At 43.6% G+C, this 26787-nt stretch overlaps 9 protein-coding genes across 9 annotated transcripts; 8 read left to right on the top strand and 1 right to left on the bottom strand.

Annotated features, from left to right (window-relative positions):
- Positions 1–3170: 3170 nt before the first annotated feature.
- Positions 3171–3949, top strand: LOC108046070. Its single transcript, XM_017125623.1, has one exon. It carries the CDS (start codon positions 3182–3184, stop codon positions 3947–3949), a length of 768 nt encoding a protein of 255 aa, XP_016981112.1. The 5' UTR covers positions 3171–3181.
- A 2020-nt stretch (positions 3950–5969) lies between these two features.
- Positions 5970–7000, top strand: LOC108046106. Its single transcript, XM_017125667.2, is given in 2 exon segments — positions 5970–6655; positions 6658–7000. Coding segments are annotated over 2 exon segments (864 nt in total). The 5' UTR covers positions 5970–6052; the 3' UTR covers positions 6919–7000.
- Positions 7001–9069: 2069 nt separating this feature from the next.
- On the top strand, positions 9070–10600 carry LOC108046068 (vicilin-like seed storage protein At2g18540). The gene is made up of 2 exons (XM_017125621.1): positions 9070–9235; positions 9789–10600. Exons 1-2 carry the CDS (start codon positions 9166–9168, stop codon positions 10598–10600), a joined length of 882 nt encoding a protein of 293 aa, XP_016981110.1. The 5' UTR covers positions 9070–9165.
- Positions 10601–11861: 1261 nt separating this feature from the next.
- LOC108046107 (trichohyalin) lies at positions 11862–12736 on the top strand. Its single transcript, XM_017125668.1, has 2 exons — positions 11862–11984; positions 12052–12736. Exons 1-2 carry the CDS (start codon positions 11930–11932, stop codon positions 12705–12707), a joined length of 711 nt encoding a protein of 236 aa, XP_016981157.1. The 5' UTR covers positions 11862–11929; the 3' UTR covers positions 12708–12736.
- A 1723-nt stretch (positions 12737–14459) lies between these two features.
- LOC108046110 (UPF0746 protein DDB_G0281095) lies at positions 14460–15655 on the top strand. The gene is made up of 2 exons (XM_017125670.1): positions 14460–14538; positions 14859–15655. The coding sequence occupies exons 1-2, from the start codon at positions 14478–14480 to the stop codon at positions 15653–15655; spliced, it is 858 nt and encodes a 285-aa protein (XP_016981159.1). The 5' UTR covers positions 14460–14477.
- A 1712-nt stretch (positions 15656–17367) lies between these two features.
- LOC108046067 (fibrinogen-like protein 1) lies at positions 17368–18132 on the bottom strand. Its single transcript, XM_017125620.2, has 2 exons — positions 17555–18132; positions 17368–17494 (listed from the first exon to the last, which is right to left on the bottom strand). Exons 1-2 carry the CDS (start codon positions 18130–18132, stop codon positions 17368–17370), a joined length of 705 nt encoding a protein of 234 aa, XP_016981109.2.
- A 1948-nt stretch (positions 18133–20080) lies between these two features.
- On the top strand, positions 20081–21314 carry LOC108046104 (nuclear transcription factor Y subunit beta). The gene is given in 2 exon segments (XM_017125665.2): positions 20081–20517; positions 20520–21314. Coding segments are annotated over 2 exon segments (987 nt in total). The 5' UTR covers positions 20081–20193; the 3' UTR covers positions 21183–21314.
- An 855-nt stretch (positions 21315–22169) lies between these two features.
- On the top strand, positions 22170–22696 carry LOC108046066. The gene has a single exon (XM_017125619.1). The coding sequence runs from the start codon at positions 22170–22172 to the stop codon at positions 22647–22649; it is 480 nt and encodes a 159-aa protein (XP_016981108.1). The 3' UTR covers positions 22650–22696.
- Positions 22697–23304: 608 nt separating this feature from the next.
- Positions 23305–24460, top strand: LOC108046087 (estradiol 17-beta-dehydrogenase 8). Its single transcript, XM_017125641.1, has 2 exons — positions 23305–23440; positions 23502–24460. Exons 1-2 carry the CDS (start codon positions 23398–23400, stop codon positions 24206–24208), a joined length of 750 nt encoding a protein of 249 aa, XP_016981130.1. The 5' UTR covers positions 23305–23397; the 3' UTR covers positions 24209–24460.
- The last annotated feature ends 2327 nt before the right edge of the window (positions 24461–26787 follow it).

Consider the following 26787-nt stretch of genomic DNA (forward strand, 5'->3'; position numbering starts at 1 on the left):
GAAATAAATTTTTTTACCTTTTTTTTTGCGTGTGTTAATGCCTGACCAAAAAGTTGAAGAGCCGGCGAAAAAAAAAAAATGAGAGAAAACTATTAGCATAACTAAATTTTTTATTGTTTTCGTTGGCCAGTTGAAAGTTCAAGTTTTCGTATGCGAGATCTGCACGAGAGATCAATGAACCTCGAAAGACGAGAAAACCTGATCTCGAATCAAAAAAAGATGGCTAATTAATGAGGCCCGTGCGCTTTGACCGATTTAAATATGTATCTACTAACGCTTCATTTTATTTTTGTTCGCCTTTCCATAATTAATATTCGCCCAGAAAAGAAATTCGCTGCTGAGGTCAACAGCATAATTAATTCCGCTGATTATATTCGAATAGATATGCAAATTAGTTGACCGATTAACGGTATTTGGCACACAGTTGCTTGAGCAGAATAATCGATCGAAGGCAACCTTGCGGAGGGCTTTTATAGCAGGTAGCTTCTCGAGAATTTTAGGAAGTTCAACAAGGAGTTTTTAGGTAGTCTACAGCAGCTTTTGAGTTTCATAGCAGTAAGACTTATCAAGCTATGCAACAGATATCTGGGAACTTTTATATACCTAATGACAGGACACTATCAAACTTTATGAAGCTTATTTGGAATTGTTGTTCTTAAGAGAGTAGATAAATATCTGACATCTTTGGGCTTACAGAACTTTAAGTGATCTCAGAGTTTAAAGCTTATTGCAAGGATTTCGCTTATATCCTTAAAGCTCAAGCTTTAAGCTTATACCAAACTTGAAAAAGCTGAGCCACACAAATTATAAAGCTGGGTAGAGATCGTAAAGTAAAATATTTAATTTTATTTATTACTGCGCATAATGCTATAAATCAATATTTAAAAACCTTTCGTGAGCATTGTTATTTTCCTATTAATAGACTTAAAAAAGCATTTGCAGAATTAATAGAAAATCTTAAATATTTGTATTAACTTTTTTGCTATATTTTTGCAAAATAGTTCACATAATACTAAAATCCAGATCTTGCTTAAATAATACAAGATATTCTGTTCTTAATTTATGTGCTTATTTAAAATTAATGTTAAGTAAGATATTTTTGTTTTTGTAGCCCTTGTGACTGCATTACTCAATCACTTCCAAATGAAATTGTCGTATTGACTTTTAATTTTTCAGACAGCCTTGATTTGCTGTTGTTATCTAGAGTGTTTTCCATATATGGGCTGTTTCAAATTATATTGTGTGAAATCAGACTCCAGAGCATCGCATTCTTACAATGTTGCTTAATAACGCGACTCGTAGGCCACATTTATACTTTTCTCGCCGGCTCAATAGACTCTTGTTTGGGCCACATTAGATACGCAGAAATTCCTTTCCAGCTTGATGACCCCGGGCAGCGTTTAGCAAGTCAAGCGGAGCTGGAGCCATCCCATCCAGCAAACCCATCCCAGATCGCGACGAGGGGCTGCCAACACTCTTGGCGCGATTATATGGCCATATGGCTACGGCCCCCGGGCCCAAAGATGGAAATTTGCATAATCATCCCAAAATGAGCGGACACTATTGGGCCAACATGCGAGCACTTCAGACCGGCCAGTTGACAACATTATTCCAGCATTATTCCGACGATCGTTAATTGTTCGCAGCGACAAAAGGCCGGGGTGAACGGTCAGTCAAGTGGCCGAGAAGCTGGCCCAAACTGGATGCCAAATTAGAAAAGGCCGTGGAAAGAGTTTGGGATTCCTGCCCTCCGATTCGGATATCTCATAAATTCCCCCAGGCTGGGGTCAGCACCTGCCCAATCGGCTTTTGGCCATTTAATTAAGGCCCGCGGGCAACGGACAATGAACTTTCAACTCGATCGGGGCCCAGCCCATAATCCGACAAAGGCCAATTTATTATCTATCTGCCGGAGTTGGCCAAAAACAGCGAACTGGACAGCAGCTTTCTTTGTGCCGTTGTCTCGTTTGAATACCATGTTTATAGCGGCCTGACCCCGTTGAACTTCTCCCTCGGCAAATTCTTATGGAAATTATGTTGGCGTTTCTTTTTTGTCATATTGTTTTTTTTTTTTTTTTTTTTTTAGAAATTTTTCGCAGTTTCCGCCGCCTGTTGCCAAGCGGATTTTTTCTGCGTCTTCTCGAAAGTCTTCAATAAAATATGTTTGAATATGAAATTGACCCAAGTGCGTTTGGATTTCTTTTTTGGGGGGAAGCAGCTATTATAAATTGGCCGGCTTATGAAACAAATTTGAAACCGTTAGGGGGATTTCTCCCATCCATACATGGATATTTTTTGGTGACCCAGTTTTGTGTAACAGTTCATCAGAGTTAAAAGTTGAAACTCATAAAAGAACAAATGTAATTTATGCGATCTAACGACTTTGAGAAAAAATCCAGATCTATCAATAAATTGGCCTGCAAATTTTTTACGAAACTAGCTACCGTTTTCTAGGTTCTCTTGCATTATAAATATTTATATTTAATGTTGTCATCTCACCATGTTATGGGCAAAAAGCCTAAACTTTTGGAGTGACTAAACCACATTATTTTATCTAAAAATACCTCTGACTTCTTCGATCATTGTTAATATCTACCATGTTTGTTAATGAATTCTACCTTGAAAAAGAAGCTTAAGGAATGCCGCAAGTCAGGAATATATTAATTTCTTAAACTATCCCAGGCCATTTTTTGTGTTAACATATAAATGGAAATTAGTTTTATTAATTTATCTCTCTCCCATCTTCCTTTAACTTGTTTTCCTTAAAAAAATGTATAAACATCAAAAAATATTACTACTCCCTTGAAATATGTTTGTTGTATGAAGATTTCAGTTTTAACAATTTAAATAAAAGATATAATTACGAAAAAATCACATATTTTCTTCGTTTTAAATTAATTAATTAATTATCTTTGATTATCTCAAAGTCTGAAGAACTCAGAATGTTTTTTGGTCGCAACAATCGATCTGCATTAAGAATATTATAAGCTTTTAATGAAAAACATATTGCTAAATACCCAAGAGGGGACATGTTTCGAAATTGTTAAAAATTAGAGATATTTTGGAATATAAAATTTCATTTGAAAGTAGTTTTTCGATGTAGAAATCCTGCTGAAAAGCCTGAAGTGTCACTTGAAAATCAGAAAGCTGGAAACTATAATAGACTAACAAAACCCGAAACATGAGCCACGTGCAGAACGTCACCACGGACCATGTGGTGATCTACGAGTTCGCCTGGCCACTGCTGGTGGCCTTGTTCGAGGTGGACCTGTACAGGATCGCCCTGGAGCTGGTGGCCCACGCCCTGCTGACCGTGGTGGCCGTGGTGGTGGTCAGGAAGTCGCTGGGCATGGACGACTCCCGCAGCGGACAGCACGCGGTGTACTCCACCGTGGGACTGATCTTCTGTGCGGGCGAGGCTCTGCTGGTGTGCCACTCCTGGTGGCTCAAGGACCTCACCAGCCGGAGGCGTCTGGTCCTGCTGCACATGGTCCTCGGGATGGCGGGCCTCTGGCTGGGACTGATCGGGATTTTCCTGAAGAGTCTGGCCAAGAGCAGGGCCAAGGAGCGGGACCGCCACTTCGCCTCCAAGCACGGAGCCTGCGGCCTTCTGGGATTCCTGCTGGTCGCCGGTTCCCTGGTCACCGGACTGGCCCTGGTCCACCTGAGCCACCTGGTGCTGCACCTCGTCCACCGCCTGACGGGATTCTGCGGCTTCGTATGCCTCTGCTGCTGCCAGTGGTTCGCCCTCAACTTGGGATTCGCGCGGCGGGAGTGGAGCAGCGGGCAGATCAAGTGGCTCAAGATCATTACCCTGGGCGCCACCGTTGCGGTGACCGGCTACGAGTTTCTCTGCCTCGCCAAGGACATCGTCCACCTGCTCCCCAGGAGCTGGTTCACGGGGATCGGGCTCAAGATGAAGGACCTGAGTGACCTCGTCGTGGAATGAACTCTATAGCATAATGATCTGTATCTATAATGAAAAACAAATGAAAGCCAATTTTAATTGCTAGAAATAACACTTGTCTCTTTGCGACACATCAGTAAGCTTATTTATTTCCCAATTGAAGTGCTGGTCTAAACAAGTTGGCTGTAAAGGCCTTTATTTTGGGTTGCAGGGAAATAAGTGCAATTAAGTGACCCACAATTGAATTTCCACAGTCCATAACTTTTCCAAATTTAGTCCGCTTTCAAAGTGACACACTTCTAAAGACTTGTGGAATGATTCTCTAAAAATCTGCATTCAAAATTTTCATTTCAAAGTTGATCGAATTTTTGACCCATTTTCATGTTGCTTATTTCTATGTTTCCGATGAGTTGTAATAAAGTGACCCACACTTGGACTTCCACAGTCCATAACTTTTCCAAATTTAATCCGATTTCAAAGTGACATACCTCTAAAGACTTGTGATTCGATTCTCTGAAAATCTGCATTCAAAATTTTCATTTTAGCGTTGGTCGACTTTTTGACCCATTTTCATGTTGGTTATTTCTAAGTTTCCGATGATGTGTCAAATGGTGACCCTCAATTGGACTTCTAAACTCCATAACTTCCCCAAATTTAATCCGATTCCAAAGTGGCATACCTCTAAAGACTTGTGATTCGATTCTCTGAAAATCTGCATTCAAAATTTTCATTTTAGCGTTGGTCGACTTTTTGACCCATTTTCATGTTGGTTATTTCTAAGTTTCCGATGATGTGTCAAATGGTGACCCTCAATTGGACTTCTAAACTCCATAACTTTCCCAAATTTAATCCGATTCCAAAGTGGCATACCTCTAAAGACTTGTGATTCGATTCTCTGAAAATCTGCATTCAAAATTTTCATTTTAACGATGATCGAATTTTTGACCCATTTTCATGTTACTTATTTCAAAGTTTCCGATGAGTTGCTAAAAGGTGACCCACACTTGGACTTCCACAGTCCATAACTTTTCCAAATTTAGTCCGATTTCAAAGTGACATACCTCTAAAGACTTGTGAATTGATTCTCTAAAAATCATTAAAATTATTATTAATTTAACGTTGATTTTATATTTTTTGACCCACCTATATGTTAGTTTTTTCTGTTAACCTATTTATTAAAGAATGCTCTATGTACATAATTAGGTCAATGTGGAAATAAATAAACAAACAGCGAACTTTATATTCTCAAGTCCATAATCCAAATAAAAAAATCTTATACACGGCATAATGAACTTGATGAATATGAAAATTAAAAAATGTTTGCCAGCTCGTTTGGAGGCTGTGAATTGATCGCATGTGAAATATTAGTCGACTTTCAGTCTTTCACCTGCGAAAGCCACTCCGTTGGCCAATTAATCACGAGAATCAAGAAACAAGAACGGCAACGGGCCATAATTCTTGGCCAACGAGGGTCTATCAATCTTGGCAAGGCCTCCCATTGGAATTGACCGGGGATTGGGTATATGACCGGCGGTTGGGGTTGGGATGCCTCGCACTTCGCATGCGTCGCTGACTTGGGGAGCAGGTCCATCATAAGTTCGGGCCGGCCCTTGACTTCTCGGGTTTTCTAAGTCTTTTTGGTCAGGCTTTTGGTTCTCGGGGGCCCAGAACTTTGTGCGTGTCTCTGATTGTTTTGTCATTAGCATGACCGCCGCGCTTTTTTGGGCCTTTGGTGATCTTCGACTTTTTGATTCGGCACTCGGCAATCGCCGGACTGCTGATTTATTCAGCGCTCTTTCTTTTGTCCCGCCAGAGGGTCACTGACTCTTACCATTTCTATTCCCCCATCTACATTTTTCTACATTTCCACAAATTTCGCCACTTGAAATTATGCCGACATCGACCGCAATTATGCCCAATGTTATTCTGAGTGTTTTGGGGCTCTCTCTGCCCATTGGCTTTTTGCGGGTTCTGGGTTCTGGATTCTCGATTTTGGCCAGAACTTTTTCGCATAAAAACCTAATGCCGCCGCCGCAGATCGTACAGTTCTGTTTGGGCCTTGCTTACAATTAGGATCCGGTCGGCAGTAAATCGCAATCTAATTTTATTTTCAACGTGCACTTGCAAAAAGCCTACAGGATAGAGATGTCCAAGTTGGGAGCCATCTTGGTGCTGGCCCTGTGCCTCTTCGTTTCCGCGGCCCTGGCCGAGCCACGCCTCCAGGGGCGCGGGCAGGTGCGGGGGCGGGGCCAGTTGCAGGGTCAGAGGTCGCAGCACCCCTACCTCTTCCTCACCATTCCCAAGGGTCGTGCCAATGCCGGCGCCGTGGTCCAGGGCTTCGAGATCGTCGAGGAGGAGGACGACCAGGACCAGGATCAGGTCGACCAGCAGGACGAGGATCAGCAGGACGATGTGAACAACGACGACGACGACGACGAGGAGTTGGAGCAGCAGCTCGGCCTGAACTTCGCCCGCAGTGGCCTGGCCTACCGGAAGAGCCAGGAGGACGAGGAGCAGGACGACGACCAGGACGACGCCCAGCCAGCTCAGCTGGCCAAGAACCAGATGATGGTGCAGCGTGACCAGGCCGGAGCCATCATGGTGCCCGACGGCATCATCGAGATCGAGGGCCAGAGCGTCCTGGACGGGAAGACCGGCAAGGCGGCCCTCCTCGTTCCCCGCGCCGCCCTGGACGCCATTCCCGACGGCGCCGTGGTGGCCCTGATGGAGCGCCACGCCCCTCCGATCCCGCCGACGACGACGCCGTGGAGGAGGAGCGCGCCAATCGCGTGGTGGTGCGCCGCCGCAAGAACAACGGCCGCCGCAACATCCGTCGGCGCGGCATCAGCGGCAGCAACAACAACAGCCGCCGTCGCCGCCGCCCCGCCCAGCGTCGCCGCCGAACGGGCGGCAACCGGAGGCGCAACGTCCGCGTCATCCAGCCCCAGAACGGCGGCCAGAGGAGGCGTGGCAACCAGAGGCGCCGCGGTCAGGTCGTCCTCCAGGGTTGAGTGATGCCCATCCACGAACGCCCCTTCTACGTAGTATTATAGTTAAGATCCACTGCCGAACAGGACACGAATTATGACACAATTGACACCGATGCGACAAATAAAATGTGATATGAAAATAATATTTATTTTGGATTTTCAATGGGTGTATGACATGGGAAGGGTTTACTGGGCGGTAACTAATTCATATTTTGAAGAGGTTGGAAATTAGTTCTTATTGGCTAGCAAATATTTGTACATACATACATAAAATTTCTTACATTAGATTTCGTATTAATTGTATATAATATATTGTATATCTAATTTTATTGTTAAGATCTACTGGCGAACCAGGCTCGAATAAGAGGCACATGTGATATGAAATTAATATTTATTTGAGATTTTTAATGGGTGTTTTTTGCATGTCGAAAAAAATTTATCGGGAAGTAAATTCCCAACTTGTAAAAATTTAGTAAGAGATTGCAAGAAAATTTTTATTCCTCATAACTTCACCTTTAACACCTTTTAAATAATTTACTAAGCTTATTCATGATACAAGCTATACCGATTTTTAGAAAATATATATCTTTATAACTTAATATTAATTAAAGTTAAGACAGACTGCCGAACAGATATATTCAATTGTTTTTAGTTGGAGTTTTTAATGGGCTTATGATACAAAAATAGTTTATTGGGAATCTATTTTTATAAATAAATAAATTCTTATTGACAGAATCTCTTGATATGCCCAAAATGAAAACTTTAAATGTGTTTGTATTTGTAAGATTTATATTTTTTAATACGTTCTTATAATAGCTCTTTTTAACTACTTTTGTGACCAATAAAATGAAGAAATCTATGTTCTGAGAGTTTAATCTTTCATTTTCAGAAGAGATGAGCAATAAATTCTCGTTGAATAATCGAGTATCTTCAATTGACTCTCTGAGTTTATTCTTCTTTCAAAATACTTTATTTTGATTTGTTTCATAGTATTTGACTAAAGGGAAACCCGTTTTATTTCTGTATATGAGACACTTGATTACAATGCGGCAAATAATATATGAAATGTAATATACTTTTAATTTTGTTTAACGTTACTTTGGTTGAATATGATATAATATACTTTAAATATACTTTATTGGAAACTCAATTTCAATATTCAATTTGAGAAGTATATAAATTAAAATAGTTCCATAAGCTAGCAATTTCCCGAAGATAAATTTGTAAATTAAATTAAAAACTTGTTTACTTTTTTATTTAGGGAAAATTAACTGTTTACAATCAAAGCAAGATTTATGCAAATTGCTTGGCAATTGCTAAAAAATTCGTTCATTCTATTTTGGGGAAATAGGCGTATGAGGCTCTCAAATTGTATTTTCATCTTTATTTTACAACTATGTTATATATACTAATGTAAAACACTTGAAAATGAATCTGATGATCTGAGATCTTGCAAACAAAATAAATTTTACTACAGTCTGGTGACCAAAAGAAACCATTTTTTGCAAATTTTAAAAGGTGGTAACAATAGAATACTGCTGCATTTGTTTAAAGATTGTACATTTATTATTTCTTAATTTATAAAAGAACAGCTTATTGCATTGATTATTGAAATAAGTAAAACGTTGCAATTGTTCTTGAGCAACTTGGGGAATATTCAACACTTAGATTGCAAATAGCTATTATTTTATGGGCAGATCTCCGTTCAGTGGTAATTTCAGTTTTCTTCACAATTAAGCCAAATGCTGTAATTGGTGTAACTCAGTAATTAACTGAAATTCACTCTGTTGGGAGGAAATACCGGCACCAACTGGGCTAAGGAACACAGGGAACTGACAGCCCAGAACTTCTGTTTGGGCCAGATTCCGGGGGTCAATCTCGACTTGACGTCAATCAATCATCGGCTGCTCGGCGATGGATGGAAGAATGTTTTTGGCGAAAGAGATGGGAAATTAGCATAAAATTCGTACGTCTCTGACCCGCGACCCGGTTCACTTTGACCCCGGGCGAACTTTGGCTAATAGAGCTGGCCGAAAGACTGCGAATTTGGAGGTGATGGGGATGGGCTGGGACGAGGGGCGGATGACAGCAATCGATCAGCTGGACGGGCTCCCAAGTGGCTATATAATCCCGGGTCGGGCCTTCAGTTGTCAGTCAGTTGTGAGTGCAAACTCAGAGACAACAAGTGAGCCAGGAAGCCTCGATCCAAAGTCAAGGAACCCCAACCAAGCAATCCCAACCAGGAAAATCAGGATAACCACCTGCAGAATGCATTGCCTGCTTCAACTGAGTCTGGCCGTGGCCCTTTGTGCCCTTTTGGTACCATCCGCCACTTTGGGTGAGTCCTCCGATAGTCTATTTACAAAATATCCAGAAATTAGAGACTTACTGCAGCCCTCTATTCTCTGATTCTTTATCAAAAAAGTTGAGTCACTTTGTGCAAAAGAGTTGGAGAAGAAGGCAAAAACGCAGCCAAGCCCTCCACTCTTTATCAAAACTTAATATCTGATCACTGCTTTTTTCGCTCAAACAAAGCCACATTTATAAAAATATTAATTTTTTAAAATTCAAAATTTATTTTTGACAAAAAACCAAAACTTTGCAAAATATTTGATAGCTCGAAAATAAAAAAAAAAGTGTTTAAAGTTTTTATAATTATTAACTTTTGGAATGATAATATTGTAAACCTCTGTAAGAACGCGACTTTGCTGAATTAGTATTATAAGTAGTTCAACGATATATTTAAAAATATTATTTTTGAATTTAATATAAATTGAGCGCTATCCAATCTCCACTAGATTTGCTGTCTAAGCCTGCATACTTTTACACAAGGCCTGAACTAAAATTATTTAACTAATTCCCCACTGAACTCCTCACTTTGTGACTCGCAGCCGAACGCCGCCATGAGTACCGCCTGGGAGCTCCGCGCTCCTCGGGAGACGCTCCTCTGGAGGGCCGCTTCACCTCGATAGCCAACAAGCTGACCGCGCTGAAGGGCAGCACCTCGTCGACCACGACGTCACCCACCAGCACCACCACATACAGCACCCCCTACACCGATACCACCACCTACTCCCCAACCGCTCCCATCACCTCCTACGGCACCTCGACCTCCACCACCACGCCCACCACCGTGAAGCGGTCCTTCGGCGCCTCCAACCTAGAGGAAGGCGACGACGAGGAGGAGGAGCTGGCGAGGTCCTACGAGGAGGAGGATGACGACGAGGAGGCCGACAGCTCGAATGCCGACGATGACGACGACGAGGAGAGCTTCTTCGTGGACCCACCCGTGGTCGTCGGCGCAGAAGTGCAGCAGCCGGCGTCCGAGTCCAGTGGATCGGTGGTGCGGCCCACCGAGCTGCAGTGGCGCCAGTTCCAGACGGAGCAGCGCAACCGCCGACGCATCCAGCGGCTGCAGCGGGAGCACAACCAGCGGATCAGGGCGCTCCTGCGCCGCCAGCGGAACGCCGAGAAGCGCAGCCAGCAGCGACTGCGCCGCCAGCGCGAGCAGAGCCGTCGCCGCACCACGCAGCGCCAGCGTCGCAACCGCAACCGCAACAGGGCCCAGCGCCAGCGGCAGAGGAAGAGCCAGATGAGCCGTCGCCGTCGGCAGCAACAACAACGCCAGCGCAGGCAGCGCCAGCAGCAGCGCCGTCGCCTGATGCGCCTGATGCGCCGTCGTCGTCGCGGTGGCCGCAACTAAGGTGGTGACCCCGATCCCGATCCCGACCCCGAACCCCGAAATAAACCGAACTTGTATGCAAAACAAACCACCCCTTTTTTTTTTTTAATTACTACATTCACTTTGGGAGGTGGATTACTAGGATTCATCATGGGGTAACTAGCGAATACCAAAAGGGATCGACTTAAATTAAGAAGATGGATTGGAGACCTCATAGGCTATACCATGGAACACCCAGCAAAGATAACAGAGTTACTACTTGAAGAACCTTATGAGCTATATCATGTAATACCAAATTAGCACTCTACAAACTTTATAGTAAATATGTATAATAAGATCACTAGCAAAGATCCATGGATAATGTATATTTTCCTAAGTAGATAACAACTTGAGGATCTAAGCCACTATCAAATATGAAAATAAGTTATTATTAAGGAACAGATCTCATTATCGAAGATCATGTCAGATTTGCTAGGATCATTGATCCTTAAAAAGCACCAAGAACATTTGACTTTTAAAGAAGAAAATAACAGCTGTTAAATATAAATGTAGAAAGGCAATTATTGAGATAGGAAAGGGTGTGATGTGCCATTTAATATCGTTAGACATTGTCGAGTATGAGGTAAATATAAGCAAGACATCATTTAAGATTATTAAAGCTACAAGAATGTATGCTGTATGAATATCTGTAGCCTCTAGCAGCTAATTTAATGATTGTAATTACTTACAGAACCGATCAAGTTCGCATAAAATCTACTGAAACATCGTAATACCGTTTGAAGTCGTGCGAATTGGAACTCTTTCTCTACACCTAATGTCTTTCTTCGCGGAATTGCGTGTGGGGTCACCGCCTCAGTGGTTCATTGACACCTCGCCTCCACTTTCGCCCTTTGGTTGCCATGTTTGAGACTCGCATCAGAATCAGAATCTGAAATCCGAAATCAGAACCGAATATGAATATGCAAATGGCCTCGTCGATTCGCGAGCCATATGCAAATGATTAGCGGCGATCGATGGACCGGGGTTACGGGTCAGACGGCGATTATTTATGGCATTATGCAAAGCGTTTACAACGCGGGCCGGCTGTTTCTTGGCCCTTTCCTCGTGGTAGGCCTAAAAACCCTCTTCTCTCCACCACCCCCCTCCCCTCCCCACCGTTACAAGCCACTCGCCTCTCTTTCTGATTCTGTTTGGCTTTAGGACCATTTGTTGTAAGTTCTTGTAACTGTAAGGGCCATGGTTACATATAAATATGCCGGGTCTCGACCCCAGAAGTCAGTCACAGCAGCCCAGCCATCCAAGAGATACTTATTACAGCAAAGCCCAGCAAGAGGATAACTATCTGAAGCAATGCATCTGATGAAGGGACTACTGATCGTGGTGTGCCTGGCGGCCTTTGCCAGCGGTGGGTGACCCCATTGGGTTCAAAGCCAACAACTGTCTATTTTAATTTTTCCACCTCTGATCCACAGCCAAGCCGCAGAACTTCCAGGTCTTCGGACGCCAGCGGGATGAGCCCGCGGCCCAGGGACGCCTCAGTGCCACCCAGCTGACCGACATCCTGAACAGCCTGAAGGGCAGCAGCAGCACCACCACCCTGGCACCCACCACCACCACCTTGCCCTCGACCAGCACGATCACCACCTCGCCCACGGGACCCACCACCTCGACTGGAACCTCCACGACCACCACCACGCCCACCTCCACTGGCACCACCGGCCGCCAACTGGAGCCCCTGGATGATCAGGAGGAGGATGACGAGGAGGAGCTGCAGCAGGTGGACCAGCAGCAGCACCGCTTCCAGCTGGAGGACGACGACGAGGAGGAGGAGCAGCACAACCAGGTGGCCCGCTCGCAGGCCAGCCGCCGCAGCCAGTTGAACGCCCGTCGCCAGCGCCAGCGGCTGCAGCAGAAGCACCGCCGCCGCCAGCAGCAGCAGCGCCGTCGCCGCCAGCTGCAGCAGCAGAAGCGCCGCCAGCAGCAGCAGCGTCGCCAGCAGCAGCGCCGCAGGAAGCAGCAGCAGCAGAGGCGCCGCCAGCGCCGCAACCGCCGCACCAACATGCGCCTGGCCAGCCGCTTCCGCCAGAGCACCCCCAACCGGAACCGCGTCATCCGCATTGCCGCCTAAGGCGGGAATTCCCCGGAAACCGATCTGAATTGACCCCCAATAAACTGCAATGAATCAAAAGTTCTATGGGCATTTTTCAACTGGAGGGGGGGTGGTCATCACTCTTTGTGTAACGCCTTAAAGTGAGAAGAAGCCCATTTGATAGGTCATCATAGCCTTTTTAGGATCTTTAAATTGTAAGTGAGGGATGAGGGGGTGGATGTCATCACTCCCATTTTTATCACCTGAAAGTTACAGGAATCCCATGTAAGAGATCATCAACGATACAATACCCTTTTCATGATTTTTAAATGGAAAGTGTGGTGGTGGGTTTAAGGTTAATGTTACAAGAACCCCCTTATAGATCATCAACTATACAATACTTGCATCTGCATTTAAATGGTAAGAGATTATAAATATTACCATAAGGCGAGAGTTATCCCTTTCATAGATGACCTACGATACAAAACTTCTTTGAGTATTTTACAATTGCAAATAAAGGGAGGTGATCAGGAATGTTACACCTATTAGTTATATCATCTTAAAGTTACATATTAACATAGCTCCCACTTCTCCCACTATCCATTATTATTTTTGTATTTATGATTTCTTAAGCTTTAATTTAGCAAATATTTAAGTTTAAGAAATCGTAAAACAGTCTTACAATTATTAGCACCTTTAAATCTAGACCACGGAACATCAAAGTCAAAATTTTTCTTGAACATTTTTAAAGTATCAACAAACATATCTTAAAGAACCACTAATGGTTTTAACAAACTACAACAATGAATTTTTTGTAAACTAACATCAATGCTGTTGAAATAGAAAAGCGAAAATAGTTGACAAAACTACGAATCAATTTTATTTTAAATTTGTTAAAATATAGGTTAAATTATTTTGTTATATTTTATTTTTTTTTAGTTGTTACCAGCGACTAGAAACTTTCAAAATAAAGGGGAAAAGGAGAATCCCTTTTTAAAAAATAATGGTTTTTGCCATGTTTACTTTTAAGTTTATATACCTTTTCGAAAGGAGATCTAAATTGATTTATGAGACCAATAGATAGTAAATGATAATCGTTTCGAATATTGCAGTGAAATTGAAAGTTGCAAAATCGTTGACCTACATAATATTTCCATCATTAAATAAAGGAACCATGGGATTTTAAATAGACACACTTATACAAAACATGCCAAAGTATTGAAATTGTTTTATGATTGTAACAGAAAGGACCTAAAAGAAGCTTGTAAAAACATAAATTTATAATAGTAATAAACCGTAGTTAGGCTTATGTAGGGAGCATTATTCGTATGTTTTATGCAGTTGTGTAGTTGATTAAATAGTTACACTCATTTTGACTGTTGTCAATAAGACATAATGCTATTTTGATAACCCAATAGGAAAATTAATTGTGTAGCCCAATATCATCAAATCGAGACTGTGTGTTTATCAATCACCACCCAATCGATGCGGCATACTAAAGCGAACTTCGGCTAAAATATGTCGCATAGGTCAAACTAGTTCAACGATCGCCGAGCGATCGGCGAAATTTATGCAAAAACTTTAGCGATTGTGCAAATTTGCGAAAAAGAAATGATAATGAGAAATATGGTCGCCGATTCTGGGCCGCTTTGTTGTTAGATCAGTAACTGGAGCGTGGGGTATATAACCCCGGCTGGCCGCTGGCAATATCACAGTCCACCGGCGACCTTCCCCCAGGCAAAGTCCTCCAGTCAAACCAAATCCAAAGGCTCAGTCCATTCGACAGGAAACACCCAGGAAATACCCAAGATGAAGTTCTTCTATGGCGCTCTGCTGATTTTGGGCACAGCAATTATTGCCCAGGCGGCTGGTGAGTTCACTTCCTACTCGGTGCTCCTTGAATTCCAATCAGTTCTTGTTATTGAACTTAAAAGATTTTCGAATTGCAAAACAAATTTAAATACCGTTCATGAAAAACAAAAAAATATATATATATTTCCAAAATATATATCCAATACTCTCTATAGCTTGATATTAAATGCACTTCTCTATGCAATAACATGGTTGGATAACTCCGCAATGTTATTTGCACTAGCTTTCTGATAGAAACACTATTTTTAAGCGTGTGAAATTCGAATTGAGTTCCTTATAAAACATATTATTAATAATTGAACCACCTCTTACCCCTAGTGGCCCGCTCCAACGATGAGTCCAACCAGGATGCCGTCCAGGAGTCCAAGTACCGCCTGTTCAAGCAGCCCTCCCACGGCGAGGCTCGCAACCTGCAGAATTGGTTTGCCTCGAAGCAGCCCGCCTGTCCGCCGACGGACACGAGCACCAGTTCACCCTTCACCTCAACATTCACCTTCCAGCCCACCGCACCCACCACCTCAACCGGCTATACCACCATCTACTCCACCCCGGACCCGGCCTCTAGCTCTCGCAAGCTGGGCAACGGCGCCAACAACCAGGAGCAGGAGGAGGACGATGAGGAGCTCGACCAGGAGGAGGAGAAGTACCTGAAGGACCACGATGACGAGCAGGAGGATGAGGACGACGACAGCGAGGACGAGAGCTTCAATCTGGCGGCGCCCAAGGCCTCCTCTTCCTCCTCGTCCGCCTCCTCGCTGCGCCGTCGTGGCAGCAGCAGCAGCACCTCCTCCGGTTCCGGAGCGAACAACGGCCTGTCCACCACCGAGCTGATGCACCAGCTCGAGCTGCGCCGGCAGCAGGACCTCAACGAGCAGCTGCGCCAGCAGCTCGCCGACGCCAACCGCCGGGCCAGCGAGACCCGCCGCCGTGCCGAGACCAGCCGCCGCCGGATGCGCAGGCAGCAGCAGCAGAGGCGCCGCCGCCAGAACCGCCGCAACCAGCAGCAGCGCCGCTCCCAGAACCAACGCCACCGCACCCAGCGCCTCCGCCAGCGCCGCAACAACCGACTCAACCGCCTGCGCCAGCGTCGCCGCGCCAACCGCCGCCGCAACTGAGGAGCTGACAGCTGACGGCTGACCTCTGACCCCGCCCTTCGACCTGTATGCGAAATGGTTTCAATAAAGCGAATATAAAAAAAAACACAATTTTTTTTTACTTTCTTGGGGGGTTGAGTGAAAATCCGCCCTAAAGGACCAATTCCTGAAGAACCTCGATGGCATATATCTTATCACTTTTTTGGGATTTTTACCAGGTGCACAGTCCTAAAGTTATCCTGAAAGGCATTACTTTCGTTTTAAGGTCGTGCGATTTATTTCGGCAAATTTGGAACAAAAACCCATTAAAAAAGGTTGTTGATAGCCATATTCGGTAAAAATAAGGGTCAGATCTTGTTGAATTCGTTACAAAATTTCCAATCCATTGGTATTCCCACCCAAATTTTACCAATTCAACCTGGAATTGATAGTATAGGCTCTCAGTTGCACAAAACAGTCATTCTTTTGGCGAAGTTGGAACAAAAATATGTAAATATACCCAACCGAAACCTACTCTTAGCTAAAACGTCTCAAAAAAGAGTTAAGGAAGAAGATAAGCCCAGAACAGACAGATTCCTGTAAACGCAAATTTAGCAAAGTCTTCAAAAACCTTACCAACTCTCTGCACTTATCCGTATTTGTTTTTATGTTCCTAAATACGCAAATCAGTTGTAAAATAATCTCAATGACTTTATCAAATCTCCCATTTCATCAAATAAAGTTAAATGAATACCAGACACCATTAGGAGTACAATACAAATTTAGTATTTATACCCGTTACTCGTAGAGTAAAAGGGTATATTGTATTCGTGCAAAAGTATGTAACAGGTAGAAGGAAGCGTTTCCGACCCTATAAAGTATATATATTCTTGTTCAGGATCACTAGCCGAGTCGATCTAGCCATGTCTGTCTGTCCGTCTGTCTGTCCGTCTGTCTGTCCGTATGAGCGCTGAGATCTCTGAAACTATAAAAGCTAGAAGATTGGCATTTTGCATGTAGATTTGAGGAGTTCCTACGCAGCGCAAGTTTGTTTCAAAATGGTGCCACGCCCCCTCTGACGCCCATAAGCCACAAGCTGTGGCCACAGTTTTGATGATATTATGAAAATTTTAATTGATATGTATTTGTTTCGTCAATAAATATCGATTGGCCTAATAAAAGTTTGCCACGCCCACTCTAACGCCCAAAAACCCATTAAACGCTTTAGCCTGGCTAGCGCCTACATTTCGGCCTCTTATGGCGCCATCTAACGGATGACTTTGGAACAGCTGACCAAGGTGTTCAACAGAGTCAACGTTAATTCTCGATAAGGATTTCTATTAAAGGAAATTGCGATGGTTTTCATTTGTCAATACCGAACTATATCCCAAGAACTATGCAAATCAAATCAAGTTAGCCAAATTGGAGGTCTGAGTCAAACAATGGCGTATTTATGTAAGCATATACATATGTATGTATTTACATTGTACACAGTTGCAATTGCCCGGCAAAGATAACTCCTTTCAAAAAAGCTATTCATTTAGACTTTAATATACATAATACTATTTAAGAATGTATGTGTTTAGCCAATATAAGTATGTATGTTTAATATTTCTAGTCAATTTATTACAAGAAGGGATATTTATATTAAGTTGTTTAGCTGAGTAACGGGTATCTAATAGTCGAGGCACTCGACTATTGCGTTCTCTCTATATTTCGTTCTATTCAAATATTTCATACTTAAACAGTGCGACTTAGAAGGACTTGGGCCTTATCATCATTTCGACAAAGGTAAGTGATTCAGACCAATCTTCATGCCATGAGTACCAATTAATTCCTCCATAACCTTGGCCATATTTGAAGTATTTTCCATTGAGCGCACTGTAATTTTAAGTGATTATAGTAAGGAGATTTAATGAGAGCAAAAAGAAACAGGTATACCTGTATGAACAGAGCTTGTGCCACCATGGACCATCATCATCGGCACAATTTACTGTACTATGATTGTCATTATCCCGATCAAATGTGGAGAACATTTGGTTCTTACTGTATGTAAGGGAGTCTCCGGCTTCACCAGAATATTTCCCTAGATTCTTCAACTCGTAGCCTTCCTCCTCACTCCCAATCATAAAGTCATCGTATTGAGCGTAGCTGGTGGATCCATTAACACTCCCAAGTTTAATGTAGAGTTCGTGGGGTCGTGCCTCAGTCATCCGATGCAATTTTTCCAGCCCGATGAAGAATTCTCCACTGACATTCCCAAATCCAGATTTATAGTCATTCCAGGTTCTATTGAAGTTCTCGGATCCGTCAATGCGTCTCTGAATTACAGTATAACCAGGTGGAGAGGACGCACATGGCGCTGCAAAGGGTTCCAGACCCCGAAGCTTTATTTGGTAAATCCCATTGGGACTGCCATTGGGACAAGAGTCAGGTAAATTTTCATCAGTTTTCTGCAATTCAGAAAGCTGACTAGATAGTTCGGATTTTGTTTTCTCAATCGCTTTAATTTGAGTCATCAGGTCAGAGATTTGTTCATCTCTATTTTTACAGTGTTCATGCTGGCTTTTGATTTGCTCCACTTTTAATTTGGTTTGACCTTCGGATATGTTTAACTGACTCTGCAAGTCTTTTATGGTGTCTTGTAAGGTATTTACTTGACTTTCGTTAGCATCCGCAGTTATTTTCATCTGAACAAAATGATTAAGAAAAAATAATAATCATTGCATTAGTTTTCAATATTTTAATTAGTTGGTTACTGCGGTAAATCCTAATTGAGCTTATACAAAAAAGTTGATGTTCTTCCAAAAGAAAAAAATCGAACAATTTCAAAATACGCCGAGAAATGGCAGTGTAAGTTCAAAACTAAAATAAGTGCTAGGAAAGAAATTTGAATATTACCTAGTAAAGCTCTACATAATGCAATAGCATAATTCCAGTGCAGTAATATTAGCTCCAAAAACTCTTACTTTTTCGCCTTCTTTAGATGCAATTTACATATGATCAGAGATAAGCACTTCCGATAGGAACACGAAAGGATGTCTGTCTATCCGTAACTCACCGTCCTAAGTTCCTCCATTCTGTTCAATCCCACATCCAGTTTGGCCTGCAGAGCCTGAATTGAATTCGCGAAGTCTTTTTTTGTGATTAGATCCTGCAGTTGGTTCTTCATTCCGGCCTTCAGATCTTGTCCTTGCGCCATGGTCATCCTAAAGGAATCCTTAAGGGCTGTCTGCCCTGCCTCGATTTCATCCAACCTTTTTCGGATATTGCGAGTGTGGTCGAAAAGCGGGCTGAGTGCGGCCAGGCAAAAGGAGCCACACTGTCTTGGTTCATCTTGGAGAGCACAGAACGACTGATCCTTTGAATTGAACCCAATTCCTCCTTGTACACTTGGAAAAATTAATAAGCCAAGCAAATAGGATAATAGTCTCAGCATCTTAAGTTGTTCGACCTACTCAAAACGAATTCAAAATATGTACTGAAATGAAGCTGGTAGTTGAAGAAACAACGAAGCCTAAAATATTAGAAAATAGTACGTGGCCTTCCTTATCTCTAATCCGTCGGCCAACAATTGGAAAAACCCAAATCACCAAATATATATGGAAAACCACAAATAAACATTTTTGTTTTTTTAAATCATCAACAGCGGGATATTTGCATAGTTATTAAAATAATCTTTTGCTTCGTTTATTTGAGCTTGTATCTGCGGCAACATATTGATAGACACACAAAATCTTTAAAAATGTTTTTATTTTTGTAATGTTTTTGATCGAATCTAAATGTTATTAAAAAGGAGCTAAAAAAAGATAACTTTAACTAACTTGTCATCAAGGATTTGAACAAAATTGCACGATGAATGATAATATAAAATACTAAGAAATGAAAGGCATACCAATATGTTAGAATAAAGGTAACTGAAATGGTATAAGCCATTTTACAATTAATTATATGTTTTACGACTGAGAGCCCTTAAAAATATTGATAACTTAATAGCATATTTTGTATATTTTAAATTATGGTTTCCTATTTTTCGAAAATGAGAAGCTGAAATGATTTGTGGGTCACTTTCGCAGGCTGTGGGCCACCTTCGACCCGGCGGCTTCAATTAGAAATCAATTTCAATGGATTTTCACTTTTTTAGAGTCCACTCCAGCGAAAGCCCAAGGCGCTGCAGAAACCAGAAGACCAAAAGACCAGAAGACCAGAAAACCGAAAGCCCAATGGCGTTCCGCTTGGCCGAAAGGCCCATGGGATGACCGGCAGAACCCGGTTGACGATGATGACGGCGGAGAATATTGAAAATAGCTAGCAGCGATTTGCGATTTGAGCCACCGCAGATCAATTGAATTTCAATTGTGTACACAGCTTTACCGTTTGTTGGCACTTTACGATCGTTTGCATTCCATCAGCGACTATAAAAACCCCTGAGCCGGGCCATCGAAATATCAGAGCCTGATTGTCCAGCCATCGGCGAGCAACAGAAGTCACCCAGATTTTGGTCCACCCGAAAAGTTCTCTGCCCAGAGTAGTTTCCCGTAAAACCACCAACAAAAAAAAAAAACAAAAAGCTGAAAAAGATGAAGCTGCAAACCGTTGTTGTCCTTTTGGCCCTCGGCCTCTTGGCCGTCCAGGCGGCGCCCGAGAAGAAGGTGGCCCAGAAGTCGCGCCAGGCGGAGTCGCAGGAGGCGAAGGTGGGCGTGGCAGGGGCAGCGGGAGCGGGAGCAGGAGCGGGAGCTGCTGCCAGCTCTACCGCCAAGGATCCCTCCAGCGGTCGGCTCTTCCTGAAGAAGTTCCTCACCTTCAAGAATCTGTTCAGCAGCAACAACCAGCCGGTGATCCCGATCATCATCACGGGTGCCGGAACGGGCAGCGGCACCGGCACCTCCACCTCCCCCACCACCCCCCGACGATAACGGTGACCTCGACGGGCACCGTACCCTCGGCCACGGGCACCATCACCACCTCGCCCACCTCATCACCCACGACTACCACCACGGCCCGGCGAACGATTGTCAAGGGGGCCCGCTACGGCAGCGACGATCAGGAGGAGGAGCAGGAGCAGGACCACGACCAGGATATCGAGAAGGAGCAGGATCAGGAGCAGGACCAGGAGCAGGACCAGGAGCCGCAGCTGGCCGCCCAGGCCTATCCCGCCGAGCTGATGGACGAACAGGCACTGCAGGCCGCCCTGGCAGCGGGTGCCCAGGAGTACGAGGTGGTCACCACCGGTCTGGAGGTGCAGGGCACCGCCGGCTCCTCCGGCGAGAGCAAGGCCCAGAGCAACCACATCAGTCTGCGCCGCAAGGGCGCCCGCCGCGGCCAGGTGATCAGCGTCCGCATCCCACCCCGCTACAGGCGCTACTTCAAGAACGGCCAGAAGGTGATGCTCAACACCGGCAGTCGGCCCTCCTCCAAGCGCCGCGTGGTCCGCCGACGTGTGCCGGCCAAGAAGCTGAACAAGAAGAACAACAACAATAGGAAGAACGTGAACAGGAGGCGCAACGGCAACAAGAAGAACCGTCGCAATCGCAACAAGAACCGTCGCAATCGCATCACCGCCGTCTAAGGACCCTGGATGAAAAGCGGAGGATCCCATTGCCCTGGATCCCCAATCCGGCGAATAAACCTTTTTTTTTTTTCTAATTTATTGTAGCCTAACTCGACACTGCCACACTTCCTGCGGCGGAATGTACCCTTAATAAAGCCCTTTCAAAAGTACTTGCCAGTTTTTTTTGATTTTTTCGAGGCATTGGAATCAGTTGGGAAACATAAATTAAAAATATTTCATCTCTAAAGCATTACAAACTTTAAATGACATTGTAAAAGTACTCTAATTAATTACTAGTGAAACCAGTTTTGAATATAATAATTCACTGATATTTTATTATTTTCTGGGGCACTTGTTAAGAAATATTTAATGGCTCAGTAAGTTTCACAAATTGAAAATAATGCAAACTACTGTGTGAGGTTATACCATTACTAAAGCCTTTTTAAAGTACTTTTATTATTACATTTAAATTTGAAATATATATATTATTTCGGAACTTAAATAAGATTCAAATGCCAGTTCTAAATATTGCCCTTAACTAGACAATAGTTTTAAAATTGCTTGTAGCATTGAAATGAACTCATTATACTAAGAGTATTATAAAGACTATAAAAGATAAAGATAACACTAATCGTATAATTACACAACTTCTGATTAGTTTAAATTGAAGCCAGGTGTAATGGTATATTTTTAAAATCTACAAATAGTTTACATATATTTTTGGCCCACATATGAACAGAGCGATAAGATTCGGCGATCAAGAACCACAACCAAAGATCGGAGATCGTTGATCTCCGGGGGCAAACAAAGGCAGAAAACAATTGTGGCTTCTTAATTCGCAGCCAATCGCCTTTATGGGCATAGAAGCAGTGAAATAATTTTGTAAAAAGTACGCACTTGACCCACATTTCTGGGCCGCGATCGCCCAAGAGATCAGATCGTGGCGAATGATGGGGCACATTTTGGGTATTTAAGCGGCTGTTTAGCCCGGGGCCTTGGACAAACATGGATGGACTCCGATTGCTGATCGCTCTGGTCGCGGCTTTGCTCTTGGCCCCTTCGATTCCGGAGATCTCGGCCAAAAGCTGTGGACAGCGGCTCCAACTCCGTTCCCAAAACGAAGCCATAGATCTCAGTCGGCTGAGCGAAAGGCAGTTGCAGCAACTCGTCCAGCAGTTGGCCCACCTTCAGTCCCGGAAAGACAAGGATGAGGTCGAAGATCAGGCGGAGGAGGAGGACCAGAACCGGGTGGAAGACCAGCAGCAGGACGACTTGGAGGACCCCGAGGATGATCACCGCGGTGGAAGTCGTCCGTGGAACAGAGTGCAGCGCATCATCCGGCGACAGTTGGTGAAAATACCCAAGAGATATCTGAAGAAGCTGCTCAGGCAGTTCGGATTGGCCAGGAGTAGCGGATACGGTGGGGTCAGGAGCTCGGACATGGTGCCCCAACTGGAGGAGTACTACCTCATACCGCTGGAGTGAAATAAAGCGAGGGAAATCACACGGCCTAAAAATACCGCCTTTTTAGTTGCATACTTTCGGGCGCGGACCTTCAAGAACTGACTTTTTTGAGCCTATTTCTTTTATTTTATGAAGAATGTTTATTCAGTATTTCCTTGACATATCTTTATTTATCTGAATCTAACATGATTAATGTATTAGCTTAGATTGCTTTATTTTTAAAACTGTTGACACCTTGGGAGCATCTTAATAACACCTATCTTAACAAGAATTAGTTGAATAAATGTCTCAACTAAATAGTTAAAACTATTATGGGGGCTTTATTTTTTACGAATTGATTTTATTATTATTATGAGATCTTTATTCTGTTCGGAAATGTTTATATTTATTTATTTATCCGTGGTAAAAGTCACCCTTAAAATATGTTGCAACATTTAAAGGGGCTAACGTGTCGTATAACATAACAAGATAAATTAGTGTTTTCTATGTTTTTCAATTACCTACAAATACTATCTATCTATTATAGTAGCGATTATGAGGATTTCCATGAATTCCTTATCTTTTATAAATCTAATTGTGATTCCATTCGAAAAGCTATGCCACCGATCGTGTTGAAAAGCTTGCCCCCACTTATGTTTAGCTTTTGAACAGCTGTTTGACTTGGCCAGCGATAACTTGTTGGGATTATGGGGTTTGTCACACGTTCCCGAGGAGAACAGGCGAAAACTGCTGTTTGCTGAGTTATTTGCCGAGCAGAAGTCCAGCCAGAATGTCAGTGGGAGTGCTAGCGGGTAAAGTGGCCCTGGTAACAGGTGGGTGTTGGATTGCACTTTCCAGGCAACTGATGTTTGTAATACCATGATTATATTTCAGGCGCCGGCTCGGGAATCGGACGTGCCACCTGCCGTATTTTGGCCAGAGATGGAGCCCAGGTGATCGCCGCCGACCGAAATCTGCAGGCGGCCCAGGAAACCGCCCGGGAACTGGGCTCCGAGCGATCCGCCGCACTGGAGGTGGACGTGTCCTCCGCCCAGAGTGTCCAGTCCGCGGTGGCCGAGGCCCTCGGGAAGTTCTCGAAGGCACCCAGCATTGTGGTCAACTCGGCTGGCATCACCCGGGATGGCTATCTGCTCAAGATGCCCGAGCGGGACTACGACGACGTCTACGGGGTGAACCTGAAGGGCACCTTCCTGGTGACCCAGGCCTTCGCCAAGGCCATGATCGAGCAGAAACTGGAGCAGGGCAGCATCGTGAACCTCTCCAGCATTGTGGCCAGGATGAACAACGTGGGCCAGGCCAACTACGCGGCCACCAAGGCCGGCGTGATCTCGTTCACGGAGGTGGCCTCCAAGGAGTTCGGCAAGTTCGGCATCCGGGTGAACTGCATCCTGCCGGGCTACATAGACACGCCCATGGTGGCGGTGGTGCCCGACTCCGTCAAAGAGCAGGTGGTGCAGCGCTGTCCCTTGGGAAGATTGGGTCAGCCGGAGGAGATCGCCGAGGTGATCGCCTTCCTGGCCTCCCCACAGTCCTCCTACGTCAATGGGGCCGCCATCGAGGTCACCGGGGGTCTCAAGTGAAAACATAGAGAATAAGAATGTGCCACTTACAGGCAGTACAATTTCCCCATCTCGAAACTCCCCAACTCCCAAGGTAGAACTTGATGTATAACATAGTACTTTATATATACCCTACATATACATATATACAGGTGAAATCAAGTGACTATACATATGTATGTGGGGTGGGCCCAGAACATTGCATTTACTTGTCCAGCCATTTAATGAAGTTTTTTTGTTCCTAAATATATAAATATCGCAATTTTACTACCATCTGTTTGGGTTTTAACTCCATATGGTTTTCTTTATTTATTTTCCTACTTATTAAGGAAGGTGCATGGTAAAAGGCTATAATCTTAAAACATATTACCGAATCAAATTTAGAAACATGTTTTCTAATCAGAACTTTGACCTTAGGACAACTACACCTATTGATTTTGTCTACTGATAAAAAAACGCCATCTAGTAGTGATCTTTATTCCCAATCACAGAGCTTTTCGGTCTATCGATACTATCGCTTAAAAGACTTGGAAATAGTTTAATATATTTATAAAAAATTATATATTTAAAACTTGGAAATAGGTTACAAAATTATAAAAAATTATATATTTACCTCTCCAACAATTATTTTACCTTTCTTTTAATAGAAAAAAAGTATTTGTTTATTTGACAGCATGATAACAGGTATTTCTTATGGGCAGCATTTTACAAGTAATCCTTGTGCCTAAAAGTATGCCAGCAAAATGCGCTCCAAGTCTATATATTTGATTGATTATTCCTATCTGCCATGTGTATACACTTTCGATCGGTGGGTTCAAGCGGAAATCTATGCTCCACTGGGTGAAACCACCGCGAAATCCCCCTCCCTTTCGATTGACCACAAAAGGACCATTGAAGTGGGAAACGGAATGTGCGACACGGCTTGTTGTGGTTTATTGACGGGGCTTTCGGGTGGGTATTTGGACCTAGACCCACCGAAATGTACAATATTAATATATTTCACAATTCCCCAGCTGCTAATTAACTCAGTGGCACACACACACACTGTCGCAGGGGGAGATATATGCATGTCAAGCGACACACACACATATGTTTGAGTGGTGGTTGGATGGTGGGATGGTTGGGTGGTGCAGAGGGTGGTTCTGTGGTCGTGCGTGCAATTTAAATAATGAAGACATTTTATTAATTCAAGAAATCCAACTCTCCCATACTGGCCACGCACACAGAGACAGCAGCACCCACACACAAACACAAACACAGACGCATAGAGCAGCAATTACAGTGGCCACCCGACATTAAGCAACCTCCAACCACCGACACCACCGCACAAAGGCGCACACAAAACTTGCCAGGCATTTTGGGGTTAGGGTCGACGGGCGGAAAAACCACCCACACCCCACCGAATCACCGCCCACCGCCACCAAACCACCAGCTGTTGGCTGGTGCGTTTCCCATTTCCTTTGGTTTTTAGTGCATAGTGAAAAACAAAACATTTGCTAATCATATGAAGCGACCCTGAGCTGCCGCTCTTTTTATACACTGAAAAAAAAAGAATTGCATTGGGAAAATCATAGAAAAATGTGGTAGTCCCTTCATTTTTTTTCCAAGTCCTCGGCAATTCTACAGTTTTATGTTTAAAAATTAAGTTTTTACTTAACTCCTTAAAAAGTAGTTAAGTTACTTATTCGATTATGTATTTAATAAGTACCTTTTATCGAAATAAAGTTATTTTTCTTGCTGAGTTACAAAATCTTCGAATTCGAAACCAATTTACATTTTGATTTTATTAATTAAGAACCAATTTAAAAGAAGCATGGTAATATTAAAAAAATATATATTATATTTCTTAGAAAAAAATAACCATGAAAATGAAAAAAACATAATTATTGATATTAAATGTAGACTTGTAGCGTTTTCATTCACAACTTTAATGGTTATTGGTTTGTGGACAATAATTTAAAGCATTTATATCAGTCAGTCAGTGATTTTTCCCAGTGCACCCATCCACCTGTCCCTGTCGCTCCTTCGACCGCTCTCTTTGTAGCAATTAACAACGCAGTGCGACACAAGCGGCGACGACAAGCCAACACTTGAGCCATAAACCAGCCCAACACGACCCCCGGAACGACCCCAAAAAACCCCAATTCCTGGCCCCGAACCCCGAACCCCGAGTCCCCCTTAAACCACCCACCACCCACCACCCAAAATCCCCCAAAAACCGTCGACTTCGGAGCGACCAGCGCTTTGGCACTAGCCATATCTCATGTTAATGAAATCGTAACTCTTCGGGCGCCTCGTGTCCGTTTTTTGTGCCATCTCATGTCCTCAGACAAAAAAGGCATCCAAAAAGGAGCCGAGGGAGCCCGAAAGGATGTTGGATCGCAGAGCTGGGTGATTAACGCGCCGGGAAAACTCCGCACGACTTCACGGGAATCGGAGTTTCAGCAGGAGATGGTACACTTTCAACGAGTTGCGGTTTGAAAATGGTAAACAATATCTCCATAAGGTGAAGAAATGAAATATACATTTGTACCAATGAGAAATCTATTATTGAAGGAAATAAATATTATTCGATTGATAATAAAAAAGTGTAAGTTAAA

Source organism: Drosophila rhopaloa, unplaced genomic scaffold, assembly GCF_018152115.1.
Source record: "Drosophila rhopaloa isolate 14029-0021.01 unplaced genomic scaffold, ASM1815211v1 contig_3, whole genome shotgun sequence".
NCBI classification, from domain to species: domain Eukaryota; kingdom Metazoa; phylum Arthropoda; class Insecta; order Diptera; family Drosophilidae; genus Drosophila; species Drosophila rhopaloa.